Here is a 20,723-nt window from a genome sequence, read left to right on the forward strand (position 1 = left end):
ACTGGAAACTTTAATACTGCAATGACAAGTGAAAAAATGGTGGACGCTTGTGCTTACTAATATAAAACTCTTACGATAGTCTTGCACACAGCACAATGTCCTTCATTTTATGCCCATTATTATGGACACTCTACTGCATCTCATGAATAAAAATAGCTGATAGAGTATTTTTAAATAGTGGTTTGAACGTAAATAGCTCTCAAATACACTGTACTGAGGCTTATATTCAAATATATTTTCAATTCTGTACAGGTAAAAAAAACTGTTAAAAAAGTATTAAAATATGAACATACACTGCAAAAAAAATTCCATAAAATTTACGGTTAAAAACCGGCAGTTATGGTTGCCAGAATTTTACCGTAAAAAATACATTAGCAACGTTTTAGGTTTTACAGTTTTAACTTAAATTTACAGTTAAATACCGTAATTTCATTAACTGATATAATGTTAATATACCAACCTTATTGAAGTACTGAAATCTGTTTTGTACCTTTGTAATACACTGATAACCACCAAATGCAGGTGGTGATGAGAAAGTCACATGATGAACCAAAGCCCATCACAAGCAGCTTTTAAATAATAACATATATAGAATGTGCACAGTGTCATTCACACAAACACTAAACACCTTCATGGTAACACACATGAAACTGAAATAATGCAATAAACATTCATTTAACAACATTAGGTGTAACACAACCCTAATATACAAAACTGATAAGAAAAAACTAAGAAGAAAGTTATTTCAACAAAAAAACATCAAATTTGAAATGTAACGCAGGGAATTCTGGGAATGTCAATTTACGGTTATTCACTGTAAATTATACGGTATACTACCGTAAAATTAATGTCCAATACAGTTTTTCAACATATATAGTTGGGGAATTTACCGTTAACCATTTAACAGGTTTTTACTGTAGCATTTTTTGTCTTTTACCGTTAAATTCACGGTCATTTTTTACAGTATTGAAAGATTATAGACCGTCTTACAAAACTGGAATAAACCAATGCCTTTGTTAATGCCTACAGTATTCAGTGGTTGTGTTGGGTAAAGGATAACCGAACAGAGAGAAGTCCAAAATATACTTGGGCAGGAGCTCTTTGAGAAACTTCTGTGGAACAGTGCATAAGTAATAATGCAGCGTTTCTTTGGTAACGGGTTTGTACCATGTTTGGCGTTCAGGGAAACTTACATGTTGCGGCGCTCCGACATGTTCCAGCACGTAAGTGGCATCACTCTCCAGCCTCTCGTACGAGCCTATGAAGTCATATTCTATGGCGCAGGGTTGGCACAGGTTGTAGATGGGCATCCAGTGTTCGTTCATTCGCTCCGGGTCTTCGTCGAGCAAATAACGCACAAACTCGGTGAACGTCACGTCATTGCCTGCTATTTTTTTATCCTTTGCGTAGCCTTTTCTATAGCGGCGTATGATCTCTGCACCGTATTTACGCTGATACGCCTGAATTTCGCCAAACTTGTTGCGATAGGCTGAAAGCAAGCGTGCCATCGGCTCTCGCACGAACATGAATTTAAAATAATGCCGTAGTCGATGGCGAATCTCTTCGGGGGGAAAGTCCGAAAGAAAGACCAAATCAGCACGATGGTCCATCTTCACTTTGACATCCACGTTGGCTAGAGTGCCACTCAGCACCTTCAGCACTCGTTTCCAGTTGGAACAGGCCACTTTGGGGACGTAGCAGTAGAGGAAGTGATGCTCGTCGTTCACTAGTATGTGCTGGAGGAGAGTCTTCCTCTGCAGCGGACTGAGAGACCACACGCTGTGAGGCATGTTCTTCTGACCACACATCGATCTTATGGTGCGATTGCGGATCTCTTGTACAATCTGGGGGGAAGAGGCATATAGAATTTTAGAACGATATACAGTCAAACCAAAATTTATTCAGACACCTTCAACCTTTCTCACATTATCACAGTTTATTCGTTATAGTTTAGAAAATGGTAATAAAATATGACAAGAACTCAGAGCTAAACTGTGTCAGAACAAATTCATCTTGATAATGTCAGATAACTTTGATAGAAAGGTATGTAATGAATTAGGTTGAAAAGCTGTCAGCAGTTCAATTTAAGTACACAATTAGATAATACCAATTTAGGTCACCAATGTGACAGAACTCGTCGTGGACGACGGGAAAAAAAATTAAACATGCTAGTCTTTCTGTCGTGAAGCATCGCAGATGCGGAATCGGTTGTCGTCCACTATGACACACTACACGTGCTGAAACGATGGAATCTTACGTTCCGACGCCCATTGTTGTTTACGAATCCCCACGACACCCTACGTCAAGCAAACAGTGGCAAAATCGTGTAGTCTGAACCGGGCATTACATAAATTAACTATAGTGTCCTGCACCCACTAGTAAAAAGATATCAAATTATATCTGGTGTCTGAATAATTTTTGGTTTGCCTGTAAATAAATAAAAACCCACACATAAATTCAGTTTCATGTTGTATAGACCTACTGTGAGCTACAAGGTTGTTAATGGGTTTACCTTGTTAAAAATTGCTTCATGGGATTGTAGTTTTTTCCACTCAAAGCCATTAAGTACACACTTGTCTTTTTTGTGTGTCAAATTTTCAAATACGTTTTGTTATGTTGTTATGCTACGTTTTGTTATGTTGTTGTTTTTTTGTTAAGTTTGTAATGTTGTGATTCACCCTGTAGTTGATTTGGATGATGGCTTGGTATGCTTTAACAAAGACTTGAAAATTGCTATGGGAAAAATAAATGGAGAAACAATTCTGTCCACTCAAATAGTGGCTGGATAGGACACTGTTGCAAATCTGAGCCCTGCATGGGCAAAACTGACCAAACAGAATCAAATATTTTAGAGAAACCTGTAAAAATGGAAATATGGTGTGCTCCAACAGTGTACCAAAATATTGGTATATTGTACAGTACAATATAGGTGACTTTACTAAAAAGGTCTCAACTCAACTCATTCAGTCTGCTCTAAATATAATTTTGTACACTACCAATAAAAAATATTTACATATAAAAATAGCAAACTATGTTTAGTTAGCACAATTTCCATAAACATCTCTCCATCGACCCAAAAGCAGATGAAACATTAAAATGTTTTACTTAACACAACAGAATATTTACTCTAGACATTCCACTGGATCATGTGAACTGCACTTAAAACTAAATCATCAATCATTTTCAAGATACATACACAACAAGAACAACACATTCAAATGTTGCAAAATATACACCCAGGTAAAAAAATATAAAAAAGTATACTTCCATAATTTACTTAAAGTGGTCTATTTTTGCGCACTAATTTTGTACTTAATATACTAAAAGTGATTCTTTAGTACTTCTTAAGATAAACTTAAGATCATCTAAGTGTACTCAACTGTGCTATTTTTGGACACCATGAATATGAACTAAAATGCACTTTTAACATACTACCTCTGTATTTATAAAATGTATTTAGTCACCACTTGTAGTACACTTAAGTGTACTATGAAAGATGGGTTCAAATGTACTATAAGTGGTAACTAAATAAATTTTTTTAAATACAGAGATAGTATGCTAAAAGCGCATTTTAGTTCATATTCATGGTGTCACAAAATAGCACAGTTGTATACACTTAGTTGATCTTAAGTTTATCTTAAGAAGTACTAAAGAATCACTTTTAGTATATTAAGTACAAAATTAGTGTGAAAATAGAGCACTTTCAGTACATTCAGTGCATATGGAAGTGCACTTTTTTCACCTTTGCAAATACATACACTAAAGACTTTTCTATCAGCATAAGAAGCATGTTCACTTCACACAGAGTTGTCATTTTGATAAAAGTTTAGATTTCATGTCAGCGGTTGAGAGAGATCAGAAAAGGTAGCTGAACTGTCATGTGACTGTACTCTTCTGTCAAGAGCACAGCAGGAATCTTAACTTGAAAGAATTGGCCCCAAGTTTCATATTTCATATCTTGGCTTGAAGGTAAGCAGCTGTTTAATATTTTCTGGAATGAAATATGGAGTTTCTCTGTTGCATCAAAAAAGCTTTCCACATACCAAATTTAACTAAATCCATAGATCCTCCAGTGGAGTAATAATAGGACAGTATAATAGGATTAATCATATATAAATAAGTATAATCGGATTTTACGCCTTGAAGTGTTAGTTCACCCAAAGATGAAAATTCTGTCATTCATTACTCACCCTTGTGTCGTTTCAAACCCGTAAGACCTTCGTTCATCTTCGGAACACAAATTAAGATATTTTTGATGGAATCTGAGAGCTGTCTGACCCTGCATAGACAGCAATACAACTGAAATGTTCCCGAGTCCAGAAACGTAGCAAGGAGATCGGTAAAATAATCCATGTGACATCAGTGATTCATCCGCAATTATACAAAGCTACGAGAATACTTTTTGTGCACAAAAGAAAAAAACGACTTTATTCAATTCGTCTCCTCCGCATCACTCTAGTGCCATTTTGCGTCACGCCGGATCTGTTTTCTTTCAGATCAAATCACAACAACGTAGGAAACAGATCTGGCGTGACGCAGCTGACACAGAACAGCATACGTTGTTTACATCCAGCGGATACTCTCCAAAATGGCGCTACAGGGTGATGCGGAGGAGACGAATTGTTGAATAAAGTCGTTTTTGTTTTTTGTGCACAAAAAAGTACTCTCGTAGCTTCGTATAATTGCGGATGAACCACTGATGTCACATGGATTATTTTACAGATCTCCTTGCTATGTTTCTGGACTTGGGAAAATTTAAGTTGCGGTCTATGCAGGGTCAGACAGCTCTCAGATTCCATCAAAAATATCTTAATTTGTGTTCCGAAGATGAACGAAGGTCTTACAGGTTTGAAACGACATGAGGGTGACTAATTAATGACAGAATTTTCATTTTTGGGTGAACTATCCCTTTAAAATGACTTATTTTACTCTACTGTCCACAAGTTAAATACACAGATGGTACAGAAATAAAGTGTAATAGCAGAGGAAAAGATGTTGAGAGGTTTTGACAAACCAAATGACTTGAGAGGATTACACATTGACTATACTAGTCAACACTTAAAGTGGATCAAAACCTTTTATCAAAGTTGTCCTAAAACTAAAACCAAAATGCGTTCTTGTCTTAGGAAAACTTTGAAGAACTTTTTTGATCCACTTCAAATGTTGACTACTGTAGAGTGAGTGTCTTGAGTGTTTTTATTCCCCATAAAAGTGTTCTCTCTTTTCTGTCCAGGTTGCATATTCAGAGTTGTACACTAGCTGGGCAAACACCACTTGAGACACTTTAGGAGCCATTCTTTTAGATTTCAGTCTGCAGAACTTAAGATTTCTGATCAACATACTCCTTTGACGTTTTTAAAAAGTGTATTTATCGTTTCGTATGAAACCTACCAAACTTATTTTTATTAAATGCCTCGCTTGAAACATGAGTTTGTACATTATTTGTTTAAAATAATCACTGTTATTCAAGGCAACGACATTTAAACATTAATACGTGTGGCTAAATTGTCCAAGTAATAATTGGGGACACTACTGAACATCCAGATGCTGTCTAGGTAGGAGGCTCACTAGGTTTTGAGACGCAGCCAGAGTTCTCATGAAAATTAATTGCTGTTCAGACTCGTGAAACTCAAAGGAAGTCTGATGACTTCATGCAAACATATTAAAACATTTATGAGTTTCTCAAAAAAACGTCACAGTTTATTCTTAATCTAGCGAGCCTGTGTCTCTATTCGGCTAACGTTCCCTTACCTGAGACTCCACGTCCACCGCCGCGTCGCTGTCCCTCAGTCGGTATTCCACTTTCTTCCCGTCGGCGCGAGGCGGCGGAGTCTGCACGCTGTTCAGCATTCCCTTCTCTATCAGGAGCAACAGGCCTCCGGATGCCACGATGACGGCGAACGTCAGCACCGAGGGAACGACGGCGGAGTGTCGGCGACCGGTGGTCGCGCTCACTGGCGGTCTGAAGTGGACCAGGGATCCGCTCGCTCGTTTAATCCCGTACTCCTTCTTTCGAGGCGGCATAGTGAATCACATGCGTACAAGAGTCTGTCTCCGTCCGGTTATTGAGGCTCACTGACTCAAAATACCGACAGATCAGAACACGTCCATCGCTTCAGTGAAGCAGCTAACCAACTTCTGATTTCAGTGCTTTCTGTGAAAAGGAGGGGGGGGAAGCTGTTTGAGAGAGCATGATGGGAAATGAAGTCTTGAGCAAGGGGGGCGTGGACAGATTTCGGGGGAAACTTACGCAGTCAGGACACTAGTCAAGCCGCTTTAAAATTACACAGATACATTAATAACTGGTTCCAGCATCTCCATTGTGAGCTGCTTTGTAAACTAAACAAAAGTGCAGAAAACAAAGTAGCTAGAATTACCAGCTATGCAAACGAAAAGTGAAATAAGAGAAAAATGCACTCAAAGAATTGTGCTGCTGCATTATGAATATAGAAACATACTCAAATGTAAAATCTTTAGTCGTACAGCCTCTCTTGCCTTGTATCGCCTATAAAACGGTTACTAAATATTGAAAATATTTTAGCTTTTTTTTTCTTTAATTAAAACGTTGTTTTCAAGGACCGTTCACAATAACGTTAACAGTAACCATACAGTTTTAAAAATCGTTCTCTTTCACACCAAGAATGATTTTCAGCTTATTGGGCTATAAACTTGCGCTGAAGTTATGTCGCCTGCCGCTTTAAATTCTCGAGCTTTTTGTGAACTTGAGTCGAGTTGATTTGCTGACAATGTTTCTGTGATTGAAAGTGATTGCAACTGTGTCGTTATTGTTATAGCTGTGGTGTGGACTCACCTATCCCCATAGACAGAATGACTGTTAAAACTTTAATGTTTTCACCCTCTGTGAGAACAGGCTTCAATGGGGAGTTCCACACCACAATGATAATGATAAAGACGCAGAAGAATCACTTTCAGAGCAGTTATTTTTAACCGATGAAGAATAAAAACATCAGAATTACTATCCAACAACTTAATGTTATGGTCTATTGGTTTGGACGCTAATAAAGTTACTTATATTAGTGTTGCTTATGTTATAGGGGTTTATTTTTGTGAACAGACAATTATCTGTTTTATAATAAATTTATCATCACAATAAATTACAAGAAGAAAAGGAAATTAACTTTCAAAAGTATGCTTTATTTTTTTTACATGACTCCAGGCCTTTTTTTAATGTGTTGATTCTCATCAGCATTCATGTGCATGAAAAATCAGCCACACATTTTTAGTGTTGAGGTTTTGTAGAAGTAATGAGAAAGTTCAGTCATATGCGATTCACTATACTAATGTGTTATAAAGCAATTTTAGTTTTCATGAAATCAGTAACAACAGAAACTCAAGTTGCATGTTACAAACAGGGTTCCAGTGTTAGTTATGACACAACATTACAAGCAAAACTGCACTGTAATATATGTACAATATAAGCACTCATTCTCTTTCTCTCTCACACACAGCACTTTTCTTCTCACTCTGCGCAATCTAACAATCATTCAGCTTCCTGTTTTAGTGGGACTGAGCGATACTGGAGAAGTACTCCAGCATGTCTAGAATGGTGAACTCCATAGTGATTCCAGACCCCGGGTAGCAGCGGTTTATCAGGCCCTCAAAGTGCTTGTATTGCCGAATGAACTCGTCTTGCATGGAGTGCCACACGACCTAGTGGACAGAACAAAATTCACATTAACACTCAAGAATCTCACAAGCATTACAAATGCCATTTAATTGAGCCATTTAGTGTTATTTTCCTCGTTTTATTCACCTGTAACAGATTCTCCTCTTCACACAGATGCTTATCCACCTTCTTGTAGAGGTTGTCCAGGCCTTTTTTTACCTCCTTCCCAGGGTATTCTTTAATAACCTTACGCAATTCCTGTTTATTGAAGGCCAGTTGGTAGCTCACTTCCTCTTCATGGACACCCTGAGCTACACGAGCCTCCACTCCCTCAAAGAAGTGCTGCAAAATGGGAAGAAAATGAAAAAATGGTTCATAAACATAAAAGCTGAAGAATCCATTTACATTAACACATCTTCGTTTCATTTCTAAAATTGTGATTTACACGGATGTTCTACTGTAATACTGCTCAATCCTGATTTCCATGAAGATTTGGCTTACATTAAGTTTCTCAAGCGGTTGGCCCAGTGAGTTGATGACGTAGGACTGCAGGTGTTCTGTGTACTTCTGCTTGGCCTCCTTCCTCTCTGCCTCCAGACAGGAGATCTTCAGGCTGGACAGTGTTGAGAAGATATGGTGGAAGTTCTCCATCATCACCACATCACGCGGAGTCTTCTGGCTCTCGTTGGCCACTTTCTCCACTATGGATATGCAAACAGAAAGAGACCAAGCAGAACAAGAGTGTTGAAAACTAAAGAGAAAGCAGAACCGCAAACACTGAAAATGTACATGAAGAATTAGTTACATTCTCTATTAATGGATGGATCGTAACAGTGTTGTTATTGGTTTTCAGTAATTGAATTAAAGCTGAAATAAATTTAAATACTTAGATGACAAACTTGAAAACTGTGAAATGTTGCCGTAGTGAAATATGTTGAAGCTGAAAAACCAAAATGACTAAAACCGAAATAAAAATATTAAAACTAATAAAAACGACAAAAGCACAAAAATTACTAAAACTTAAAGAAATGAAAATTAACTAAACTGCAAATATAATATCTTGAAATAATATGTATATTTAAATAATATATTATATTTATATTTTGATATGTATATAAAAATACATATTTGGAGAAATGCAAAATAATAATAAATAATATGTATATAAGTATAAAAAATAATGCTATCATGCTTTCTTTCTCTTCATGTTGAATTTTTTTTTTTTAAAAGCAGCATTTCAATTAATTTAGGGCTTCTTGCACATTCTAACAACTAGTGATGAATAAACAAATGTATGAGATTATGATGCTCCTCACCGTTATTGAAGACAGCTCTCATGAGTTTGATATAGGCCTTATCCAGATCACCGCGTCTTTCTGCGTTTCGGAAAATAGCCTCAGCTAGCTTAGCAAACTCCTCAAAGCCGGTGACAAACGGCAGGATGCCCACTTTACTCTTCTTTGAAATCTTCACCTCCTCCATCTGACGAATCTGTCCAGACTAAAACAGCAACAAACACATCAGAAGATTTAAATACTGGTCTTGCCATTGATACATCAAACAATGCTTGACATGAGCTCCACTTACAATGCATTTATCAAAGTTTCTCTTGACAGTGACCAGCACGTTGCCCAGCGTCGTGCTGAGATAGGACGCGGGATCAACATTTTCGGCCGTCCAGACGTGGTGACTCATCTTTACCAGCATGTAGAGAGAGTTGAAGCTGTCGATCTTATCGCCTAAAGCTATCAGACTGTTCAGCTCCGTCTCGATGCTCTGAAAGATCTTATTCATCATCATCCGAACCATGTCCTTTCTGCAAGAGAAATGGATGCATGATCATTTTTTTGTAATCTGCTTAAAAACTAAATTTGAACGAACTAAAGAGAGCTCAAGAGAACTGTCACTCACTCAGATATTGAATGTCTGTGTTCACTGGGGGGTCTGGAGTGAACCATTCCATCGCTGTCATCCACATTCTCTCCCTAATGAGGGATTTATAACATCATTAAATCACACAAATACAATACACACACAGATCTGATCCATACTGTATCTGATACTCACCTGAGCTAGTGTAGGATTTTGCTGCAGCTTGAAGAATTTGCTGATAAAGTCCTGTTCAGCCAGACACAACGGCTCTAGCTCACTCAAAACCTGCTCAAAAATCTAGAAAACCACACAAAGAAGGGCCCTCAATGGGCATATGTACACTATCGTTAAAAGTGTAGGGTTAGCACGATTTAATGCTCACCAAGGCATTTAAAATATAGCAAAAACAGTAAAATTTGAACGAACTAAAGAGAGCTCAAGAGAACTGTCACTCACTCAGATATTGAATGTCTGTGTTCACTGGGGGGTCTGGAGTGAACCATTCCATCGCTGTCATCCACATTCTCTCCCTAATGAGGGATTTATAACATCATTAAATCACACAAATACAATACACACACAGATCTGAGCCGTACTGTATCTGATACTCACCTGAGCTAGTGTAGGATTTTGCTGCAGCTTGAAGAATTTGCTGATAAAGTCCTGTTCAGCCAGACACAACGGCTCTAGCTCACTCAAAACCTGCTCAAAAATCTAGAAAACCACACAAAGAAGGGCCCTCAATGGGCATATGTACACTATCGTTAAAAGTGTAGGGTTAGCACGATTTAATGCTCACCAAGGCATTTAAAATATAGCAAAAACAGTAATATTGTGAAAATCTATTTTATTACATAACTATTTTCTGTAATAAAATTACTTAATTTCTATATTATTTAAAATAACTATTTTCTATGTGAATATATTTAAAGTGCCCCTATTATGCCATTTTTAAGGTTGCTAATATTGTTTTATGAGTCTCCTAAAATACATGCATGCAAGGAAAAAAAAAAAAAAGATTTAATTTTACCTAATTTCTAAATGATTCGAATCATAAACGACTCGTGCGAAGCAGTTCAAAGAATCAGTCTCTCTAAACCCCTCCTTTCCGTGAGCCCTCCCTGCTGTCCTTTGTGATTGGTCCAGAGTCGTAGAGAGATTGGCTCTGGATTGGTCTACCGCGTACAGCACATGTCGGAAACGAAACACTCATTGCCATGACGGAATGACAGCCCTAGAGACTTGTCAATACATAGAAAAGATGGTATCGATTGTACCTTACCAATTCGAGCCGGAGTCTGATGATGAAACGGTTGAAGTGGCTGATCGACAAGAGACTGATTCGCAAGCACGACTGGAGCAGGACGTTTCTCAGTGGTAAGTGTCAAGTGTTAACAAGTTTGTGGTAATTATAAGATGTGATAAAACAAATACTCACAGCGTAGGATACAGCGTCTTCTCGACATGATGTTAACCACACGGATGTTTTACTGTTTGTGGGCGGGCAAGTTGGCGACGTAGAACATGGGCAGACATTATGCAAATGTGTTACTTCGTGACGTAGAGCCGTAACAGAATAAGATTCGAATTCCTGACGACTCGTTTAGGCAATTGCGAGCCGACTTTTTTTTGATAGACAGTAACTTTATTTATCGTGCACTGTCGGCTGCACAACTTTGCAGATAGTTTATGTTCACATCACGTACAGCTACATGACACACTGCATGAAAGGTAATATTCGAAAAGGCATAATAGGGGCACTTTAAAATGGAATTTACTCCTTGTGATGCCAAAGATGAACTTTCAGCAGCCATTATTCCAGTTATCAGTGTCACATGATAATTTAGATATTTATACAAATTAATGCATGAATAAAAGTATTAAATTGACCCCAAATATTGGAACATCAGTGTTTATGATTATACTTTGGACAACAACTTTCAGTATTTAGTCACATTTAGCGGTGGTGCACCTTATCAAACCTGGTCCTGTCTGCTACGTCCAGGTCAGAGGCAGACATGTTGCCCATATCAAGCAGAGAAGACGACTGAGAGCGCCTGCTGTTGGAGCTGCTCACAGCGAGTTTATTCAGACTTGATGTGGAGCCTGTAAGCTTCCCAGAGCTTCCATGCAGGCCTGAGAGACACCATCAGAGGAGAAACCATCAGAACATGAACTCCATATAAAACATACAAGTCAGTTGTACTTGATTTATATTAAAATCACCTCATCTATATGGCTTATTAAACTTACCTTGTAAAGTACATGTTGATCTGAAAGGGGTCATAACAGACATGCAACCCAACTACTAAAAATCTCATACAGATCACAGAGGCTTTACGGCGTGATTAAATAATCAATCTCCCCTTTAACCACTGATGCATTAACATTAAAGATTGTAATATTTGATAAACTGGTAGACATATTTGAAGTTAGCTTTGAATGAGAAGTAAATAAGGCAAGATAAAATCCATAAAAAGGTGCTTGTAACTTAAAAAAACATTGTAAACATGTTTTGCATATCCATGAAACATTGAAACTGAAGTTAAGATAATGGTTTACTGTGCTTATGAGGAAGAGAGGAAGCAAGGCATTATGGGATAGGCATGGCATGTGGCGCTGATACTTACTCTCCGTCTCCTGTTTGAGAGCACTCTCTTTCCGCGGAAGTGTGGCTGGAGGCCGGTTAGAAAGGCAGGCATCAGAGACAGAGACACGTTAGGCTTACAACATGCAGCATGGTGCCAGAGTTAGGGGTTAAAGGTCAAAGTTTTCAAATATGACATGCACTGCAGTGGCTGAATTTAGGCTTTGGGCTCTTTGGCCTTTGGAAACAAAAAGCTCATTTTATTTCATCACGTGGAGGAAAAAGCTTTTGAAACAAGAGGAACATCTTACTAAGGCCTGGAAGTGTACCAGCGTAAGCAGGGATAAATGTTTCCAATAGGGATGGGCACAAGTAACAGAGTACTTGGAAATGACAGCAGTGATCAATCACCTTTTCCCCCAACTTCAAAACATTTTACATAAATGAAAATCCTGTTGTAATGATATGCAAACATGTAAAAAATGGTGGTGTGAAAAAGTGTTGGCCCCCTTCCTGATTTCTTATTTTTTTGCATGTTTGTCACACTTTAATGTTTCAGATCATCAAACAAATTTAAATATTAGTAAAAGATAACACAATCATTTTATTTAATATGATGTTGCAGTCATCAAAATTAGAAATAGTTCAATGGTGCACAATGGAATGAGAGATGTTTTTGAAAGTACTGTTGTTGTTTTTTTAACTTAACACAAAGTCTTATTTTGATGCTAATGGTGTGGGAAAAATGCCCACACAGACCATGTTTATTTCATAAACATTAAAAAAAGTCTCTCTTTATACCATTTACAAGCATTCTGAGAAATGTACTACACTGTTCTAATAATCCTGAAATCTTATGTATTTAGGGTTTTTTCCCCCACAGAATATTTTGTTTGTCATGCCTCTAGTATGCATTTAATGCCATGTGTAATAGTGCACACACTGTGGGCCTTGCAGCACATGTCAGGACATTACAATGAAAACATGTGACATTGCACACCATCATTTCAGAGACAAGCAACGACTGACATCTCAATGATTTTACTAGAGAACTGTTGAATCATTTCAGTGTTTGTCATGTAGTTTAACATTAGTGTAAGAAAAAACACACACATACAGACAAAACTCAACATAGCATTCACAGGACACACAGAGACTGAAGAAACAGCATGGACAAAAATCCCTTTCCAAGAGTAGATTTCCTGATAAACAAATATATACATATATATATACAGTGGGTACGGAAAGTATTCAGACCCCCTTAAATTTTTCACTCTTTGTTATATTGCAGCCATTTGCTAAAATCATTTAAGTTAATTTTTTCCCCTCATTAATGTGCACACAGCATCCCATATTGACAGAAAAACACAGAATTGTTGACATTTTTGCAGATTTATTAAAAAAGAAAAACTGAAATATCACATGGTCCTAAGTATTCAGACCCTTTGCTGTGACACTCATATATTTAACTCAGGTGCTGTCCATTTCTTCTGATCATCCTTGAGATCGTTCTACACCTTCATTTGAGTCCAGCTGTGTTTGATTATACTGATTGGACTTGATTAGAAAAGCCACACACCTGTCTATATAAGACATTACTCCGTACCCACTGTATATATATAAAAGTTTTTTATTGAGGTCTTACCGAATTTTCCTTTCCCATCCTTACTAGTGCCTGCCATTTTGATCTTTGCCACTTCAAAGAAGTCCTTAATTTCCCGCTCATACAATCGGGTCATGTAATCCACATAGGTCTATAAAAACATAAGGGAAGATCAGCAATTTTACCAAATTTAGATTTTTTATTTGTCAGCGTTTTTCTCATTTAGAGGATGTTAGAAAGATCACAGGAAATAACAGTGAATGAGACAGATAGAGAGAACAGGACTGGGAACCAGACACAAATCCAATCTCCCAGAGCACACACAGCAACATCTAGGCCACATCTGCCATCACATTTGGATTTTAAAGACAGTTTAATAATAGAGGGCAGAAATAAATGCATCTAAAACATTTGGGAATCAGATTAGCACTGAGCGATGATCAGAAAAGACCTAATCGTTCTGACTAAACCCTTAAATATGGCCTTGCCCTTGGTCTAATGTTTGTAGAATAACATTAACAGTACTATTAAGTCTGATCAGAGCTAAAATTAAATATAACTCCTATTTTCCTCTACTAAGGCATTGCCATTTCAAAAGCAAAACCACTGGCTCTCAGAGGACATCAGGATATTGCAGCATTATTATGATGGCATTTTAATGGTTACTGTAACTGATCATAAGGGTACTGTGTCAGTGGTCATAAATGATAACAGTTTTTTTTTTTAGTTGTGATTACTGTTGGTGATTGTAACTGTCAAATTGTTAAAACATACAGTATAATGCTTATACAATAAAACATACAGCAATAATGGGACTGTTTGTCTTATTAAAGGTATAATATGTAACTTTTTTGTTCAAAATGTACAAAATGTATATAATGAGCATGAATCATGAATCAATCTTTTAAATGTTTGTCTTGTCCTGAATCACTACTGTATGCCTTTTAATATGTGTTCATATTCACATTTACTCTGGCATTCTGATGTCTATGCAACACACTTTTTTTCAAGTGGAGTATTAAATAAAGTCCCGCCCTCCATTTTTTTATTAAACATCCTCTTTCACTCAAATACATAAGGGGTAGGTAAGTAAAATTGGTTGCAAACAGCAGCTATGGATATTGCGATATTGCAATTCTGTAATACTAATAATCTGCAGTGTCAGGAAAATTAAGAATGTTACAGTATTTAATAATGTTTTTGTCCTTGACTTTTGTCACACAGTTTACAACTTTATCAAGATAGAACAATTTGTACAAACGTGACTGAGTGCTTTCAAACCCTAATGGTGTCTGACATCCGTCATGATAACAATTACTGTGATATCAGCACAGTGATGGAAGTGATAAACACTCACCCTGGAAAGTCCCTCATATTTCTCTCTCTGGGTGTTCTTCAGCCACTCCATGAGTTTGGCGTATCGGAGCAGGTCTCTGTGCAGAGGGCTGTGTTTGGGTAGTGTCAGCTCAGCTGTGTGCTGGGACAGTGTGGAGCTCTGATCGTGTCCCTACACACACGAACACACAGACACACTCAGTGAGTGGAAACTCAGTATGAAAAAAGTTCACTGTCCAAGCAAGTTAATATTATGGAAAACACACACACACACTCATTCCCACAAAGAGCTGGGTAAAAATATAGATTTTCCAAAAAAAACAAAAATTCAAATTTGGCATTTTGTTTGCTTAATGATTTTTTTTAAGTAGCTGTGTTTTTACAAAAACATTTTACAAATCATATTTTACATTTGTGTTGCGAACATCTGTTCACAATCCGTATTGAATGTGATGCAAATGGTACCGCAAAATAATGGCAAAAACATCTTTCTCTTGAGCAGTCCTTGTGGGCTGAAAGCAAAAATCATCTCATTCATGGAAAAAATTAGTCTTTTAAACAGGTTCTTTTCAGTATATCAAAAACCTAGAGGGAACAGTCCAGTCTGATTCATGAACAAATGACTCTTATGAACTGGTTCTTTTTTGTAAATTGAAAACATACAAAACAGACACTGCAGTCTGATTCATCAACTAATTACTTTTATAAACTAATTATTTTTAGTGAATCGAAAACATACAGTTTGGAAAGTCTGATTCATGAACAAATGTCTCTTATGAACTGGTTCTTTTTCATAAATTGAAAACATACAGAACAGACTCTGCAGTCTGATTGATTCATGAACAAATTACTTTAATAAACTAATTATTTTTAGTGAATCAAAAACATACAGTTTGGAAAGTCTGATTCATAAACAACTGACTCTTAACAACCAGTTCTTTTTTGTGAAACAGCATCATACATCATGACCGGTGTAGTCTGATTCATGAACAAATGACTCTTATGAATTAGTTATTTTTCGTAAATCGAAAACATATAGAACGGACACAGCAGTTTGATTCATGAACAAACGACTCTTATGAACCAGTTCTTTAGAGAATCAACAGCATACAGCGTGACCAGTGAGGTATGATTTACAAACAAATAACTATTCTTTTCAACACATACAGTATGATTCTAAAAAAGGTGTTAAACGAATCGGTGAATCAGACTAAAACCCTTTCCTGTATACAAGCATTAGCGGAACGAAAATATATTTTCATATGGAGGAAATCTATATAAACACCCAGCTCTACTCCCACACAAACGGTCGCTGTTATATTACAGTGACGTCGAGCTCAAACAGTAATTAATTGGGCAAAAATCACCAAGCCTCACAAATCCAGGAAGACTGCCACAGTAGTGCTATATTCTCACAGTCAAGCAGTTCCTTCTCAATGCATCTATGAAACATACACATCATAAAAGCAAATACTGCAGGAACTGCATGCTGACCAGGCCATTTCTTCTCACGAGCACCTCACAATTCCATCGGAGAGTGAGCAAACAAGGCAATGAAGACCCCTTTACATCTTCAGGGGACAAAATCAACAGCTACTAACACGAGAATGATGTTGGCTAGGAGGTTTATGGGGCGATCATCTTAGAAACCCTAAGATGAGAATGTCTGGATTACATCACCATGAACATGCTTAAACGGAATGTTTCCATGAAGAGAGAGAAGCATTGATGAGACAGTTAGGTCTAAAGAAGTGGAGTTGCGTGACTGTTAGAGTGGGCGGGTCAAACAGGGTGCTGGAGTGGGCGTACTCACAGGGAGTGACAGACAGGACGACCTATAGAACTGAGGGATGGTCATTTTGAAGTGACTGAAGTGGTTGAACTGACAGAGGAACAGAGAGCACAGTGAAGTAAAGTGATATAGAGAGACACGCTGGTGGCCAAACAGGAACACAGGAGAAAGAATTGATCAGATAGAGGCAGATAAAAGACTCAATAGAAAATGAAAGAAAGCCTAACACTCCTCATATATGTAAGTTGTACGTGTTCTTTACCTGGAACATGTGTAATAATGTTACCTGGTGCACAAACACGTTGTTGAGGTGGTTGGTGAGACGTCGGGCAAAAGCATCTCTGAGCTCAGAAAACAGATGCTGCTGCAGCTTGACTGCCATCAGCTTCTCATGGCCTGTAACAGAACATCACACAAACAAGATTAATGCTTCTCATGCACAACTCTAAGTGCTGTTTTCACACAGTGGGTGAAGTTTGAGAGCAGTACCTGGTTTGAGCGTTACGTTCATGCACTGTGACAGAGCCTCAGAAGCATTGATGCAGGCCTCGATACCCTTAGGAGAAGACAAATCTCCTTCCTGCAAAGCCTTGATGTGCCCTTTTGATAGATCCATGTAGTTCTATCATGGAAAAAATACAAAAATATTAACAGAGAGATCATTATAGACATATTAGAATTTTAATCATACCAGTAATCTTTTATTTGAGTTTTGTTTTAGTATCAAACAAAACAGTAAAGAAGCACACTCAAAACATCTTTAACTTTGTTCACCCTGGCTGAAAAGTTAATAAACAAAAATACAGAAGTTCAGATAATTTTTTTTTTAATTATGCTACAATTAAGCAAAATACAATTAATTATATTTATAATTTAATACAGTGTTTCCCAAACGGGGGTCTGTGGAGGAATTGCAGGGGCTTTATAAAAAAAAGCTAATAATTCATTAAATTAAAAAAATGTAAAATTAACATAATTTTAGAATATTTTTTACCTTTATTTAACCAGGAAATTAAAAACTCTTGAGATTTAAAATCTCATTTACAAGAGGGTCCTGGCCAAGATAGGCAGCACATTTAGTTACACATAAAACAAAATACATTCGTTTACATACACAGAAACATACACAAATCCCTCAAAACATTTACAATCAGGTGCCTCTACAAATAGATCCTTTAAAATACATTTAAAATAATTTAGTGTTACCAACTCTTTTAAGCATAAGTTATCTTGTAGTTGATTCCAATCAAATGGAGCAGCATAACTAAATGCCCGTTGACCCATATTAGTACGAACTTTAGGGATGCTTAAAAGATAATAGTCTTGTGAGAAAATCCCATAATTCGTTACACCTTTTTGTAAGATATTCTGCTGTAAATACGAAGGAAGTAAACCTAAATACCCAAATTATCACAATAATCCAACACTGTCAAAAATGTAGCTGCTACCAATCTCTTCCTTGCTGCAAAAGAAAGACAATACTTGACTCTAAAAAAGACCCCGTTTCGACTTTGAATTTTCTCACAAGGTACTGAATATGAGGCCCAAAAGAAAGAGAATCATCAATTAAAAATCCCAAGTATTTATATTTAGATACTACTTCAATCTCCAAACCTTGAAGAGTAGTAATTGAGCATGAGTTTGAAAGTGCAGACTTTCTTTTTGTAAACATCATAAGTTTAGATTTCTCCGCATTTAAATCACTCAGTTTTAAAGTCAAAACTCAGTCAAAGTTTTAAATCACTCAATGTATGCTGAACTGCATCAAAATCAGATTGAAGATGACTCAGAGCCTGATCCAATGTTGATGCAGAGGAGTAAATCACCATATCATCAGCGTATAAATGAAAACTTGAATGTGCAAGATTATTCCCAATATTATTAATATATAATATAAATAATAATGGCCCAAGGACCGATCCCTGTGGTACTCTGATATTTACATTCAGAGTACAAGAAGTGAGTCCCTCTATATTTATACATTGAGATCTATCCGATAAGTAATTAACAAACCATCCGACAGTATTTACTGATAAACCTACACTAAGTAGCCTCTGCTTCAAAATTTCATGATCTACGGAATTAAAAGCTTTGGATAAATCGATAAAAAGAGCAGCACTATGGTTTTTCCAATGAAACCATTAAATAATTTAATACTTTTATAATTGCTGTGGATGTACTATGTTTTTTCCTAAAACTGGATTGGAACTCTGATAAGGCATTTTTAGAATATAGAAATTATTTTAATTGATAATTCACAAGCGATTCCCAAACCTTTGATAAAATAGACAATTTCGAAATAGGCCTATAATTATTCAATACAGTTGGATCACACCAAGATAGAAGATAGAAGGAATTTCATTTGTAGCTAAAGAAAGATTAAAAAGATAGGTTAGTGGTGGCGCAATCAAATCAGCTGCCAGCTTTAAGAAATGTGGATCCAACATTTCCACATTTCTAAAACAAATCCAAATAAAACACATATATTTTATGTTTGCCTGCACTCCATGTGACCATTAACCATCATCAGAGAACTTTGAACATGCGAATGTGTTGTGTTACTTAAAATCTGTATTTTTACTGTAAAAATGGTATTTCCAGTAAACATTTGAGGTCAAAGGTTTTTTTCTGACAAAAAGGTTTCTGAATCCCTTATTTTATAGTTTTCAATAAAAGATTGGAAGTGGAAGTGTTTTCAGAAATATGTATGCATGCTTATCACATGATTAAATAGTCTAGACTGATTAGACTTGTTAGTTGCAAGTCTGAGTCCTGAAATAAAGGTGGCAAGAGTCCACCACAGGCAACAAAGCTGCCGAGCACCTCAAGTCAGGTTGGAATTTCTGTGACAAAAAACTGCTATCCCAGTATTTATTGTTTAATGTTTTTAAAGGGGCAGTTACTGATGGGTCACAATGGTAGGCTAGTCATCCACCAACCTCATCAACCTGTTTAATAAGATCGACTAGTTTACCTAGAATTATTTTGTTAATGTTGTGTTCCACTCATCAAAGGAAAGTTTTCTGGGATCTATCTCTACTGTGTCCCAACATACCACAAGGAACTGGATCTCATCCAGTAGTTTGCCATTGTTGGTGTTGCTGATCTGGATGAGACGGTTGCTCTGGGAGATCTGGTCCATCTGTTCTTTCACGCTCTGCAGCATCTCCTCATAACTGAGCAACTTCCCCTCGATGTTGTCCACCTCTCCCAGAGCCCGATCCAGCAGCTGCATCAGGATGTTCACCTGCTTCTCAGAGGCCATGATGGACTGGATGTTAGCCTGAGCAGAGAAGAACAGAGATTACTATTCACAATAACAAAAATAAGCCTTGTTTTTTCTTTGATGTGACTGTCAAACAATAAGACTACTCAGAATAAACTGCTATTCCCTAATCAAACAGACTTCAATCCACATTTACCTTGACCGTTAGATAATTGTTTCACTTAGTTCAATATAGGTAAAGTTAATTATAAACTCCTGATGACAGGTGCAATCAATACTTTCCACTATGTCTAGTGCTAACACACCAGTGTTTTATTTCAGGAAACAATTAAACAAACTCACCCCATCTAGGACCTGTAGCTCACGAGACAGTTTCTCAGCAAAGGCCTCTGCGTTGGAAATGGCATACTCGCAGACCTCCATCATGCTCTCAATGTCCTGCTCCTCGCGGGCGTTCAGCTCCTGGTAATCGTCCAGAGCATCCTCATCTCCCCCTGCAACACTCTGACTCTCTCCGCTCGGGACCGACTCTGAGAAGAAGGAAAGATACATGAAAAAAGTGCTTATTAACCTCAAATGTTTATTACTGTATAAGCTACCATTCAAAAGTCTGGTGTCAGCAAGATCTTTAAAAAAAAAAAAAAAAAAAAAAAACAAAATGTTATATGAAAGAAAAAACAT

General features: G+C 37.1%; 2 protein-coding genes across 6 annotated transcripts in view; both read right to left on the minus strand.

Moving 5' to 3' along the window:
• Positions 1 to 932: 932 nt before the first annotated feature.
• On the minus strand, positions 933 to 6,151 carry chst14 (carbohydrate (N-acetylgalactosamine 4-0) sulfotransferase 14). The gene is made up of 2 exons (XM_016238657.1): positions 5,752 to 6,151; positions 933 to 1,844 (listed from the first exon to the last, which is right to left on the minus strand). Exons 1-2 carry the CDS (start codon positions 6,022 to 6,024, stop codon positions 1,017 to 1,019), a joined length of 1,101 nt encoding a protein of 366 aa, XP_016094143.1. The 5' UTR covers positions 6,025 to 6,151; the 3' UTR covers positions 933 to 1,016.
• A 989-nt stretch (positions 6,152 to 7,140) lies between these two features.
• The window catches only part of LOC107555758 (exocyst complex component 1-like), a 16,485-nt gene continuing 2,902 nt past the window's right edge, over positions 7,141 to 20,723 (minus strand). For 2 of the 5 annotated variants that reach the window (XM_016238650.1, XM_016238648.1), the window contains 16 exons: positions 20,385 to 20,572; positions 19,872 to 20,099; positions 17,306 to 17,438; positions 17,103 to 17,212; positions 16,838 to 16,906; positions 15,047 to 15,196; positions 13,732 to 13,840; positions 12,130 to 12,174; positions 11,472 to 11,635; positions 10,112 to 10,213; positions 9,956 to 10,029; positions 9,215 to 9,443; positions 8,944 to 9,127; positions 8,129 to 8,328; positions 7,775 to 7,969; positions 7,141 to 7,671 (listed from right to left, as the gene is read on the minus strand). In XM_016238650.1, the coding sequence (XP_016094136.1) occupies positions 7,519 to 7,671; positions 7,775 to 7,969; positions 8,129 to 8,328; positions 8,944 to 9,127; positions 9,215 to 9,443; positions 9,956 to 10,029; positions 10,112 to 10,213; positions 11,472 to 11,635; positions 12,130 to 12,174; positions 13,732 to 13,840; positions 15,047 to 15,196; positions 16,838 to 16,906; positions 17,103 to 17,212; positions 17,306 to 17,438; positions 19,872 to 20,099; positions 20,385 to 20,572 (2,333 nt within the window). In that variant the 3' untranslated portion in view covers positions 7,141 to 7,518. The remainder of the gene's footprint in view (positions 7,672 to 7,774; positions 7,970 to 8,128; positions 8,329 to 8,943; positions 9,128 to 9,214; positions 9,444 to 9,955; positions 10,030 to 10,111; positions 10,214 to 11,471; positions 11,636 to 12,129; positions 12,175 to 13,731; positions 13,841 to 15,046; positions 15,197 to 16,837; positions 16,907 to 17,102; positions 17,213 to 17,305; positions 17,439 to 19,871; positions 20,100 to 20,384; positions 20,573 to 20,723) is intronic. The other 3 variants (XM_016238653.1, XM_016238652.1, XM_016238651.1) reach the window with 2 other exon arrangements.

This window comes from Sinocyclocheilus grahami, unplaced genomic scaffold (genome assembly GCF_001515645.1).
Source record: "Sinocyclocheilus grahami isolate Dianchi unplaced genomic scaffold, SAMN03320097.WGS_v1.1 scaffold544.1, whole genome shotgun sequence".
Lineage (NCBI taxonomy): Eukaryota > Metazoa > Chordata > Actinopteri > Cypriniformes > Cyprinidae > Sinocyclocheilus > Sinocyclocheilus grahami.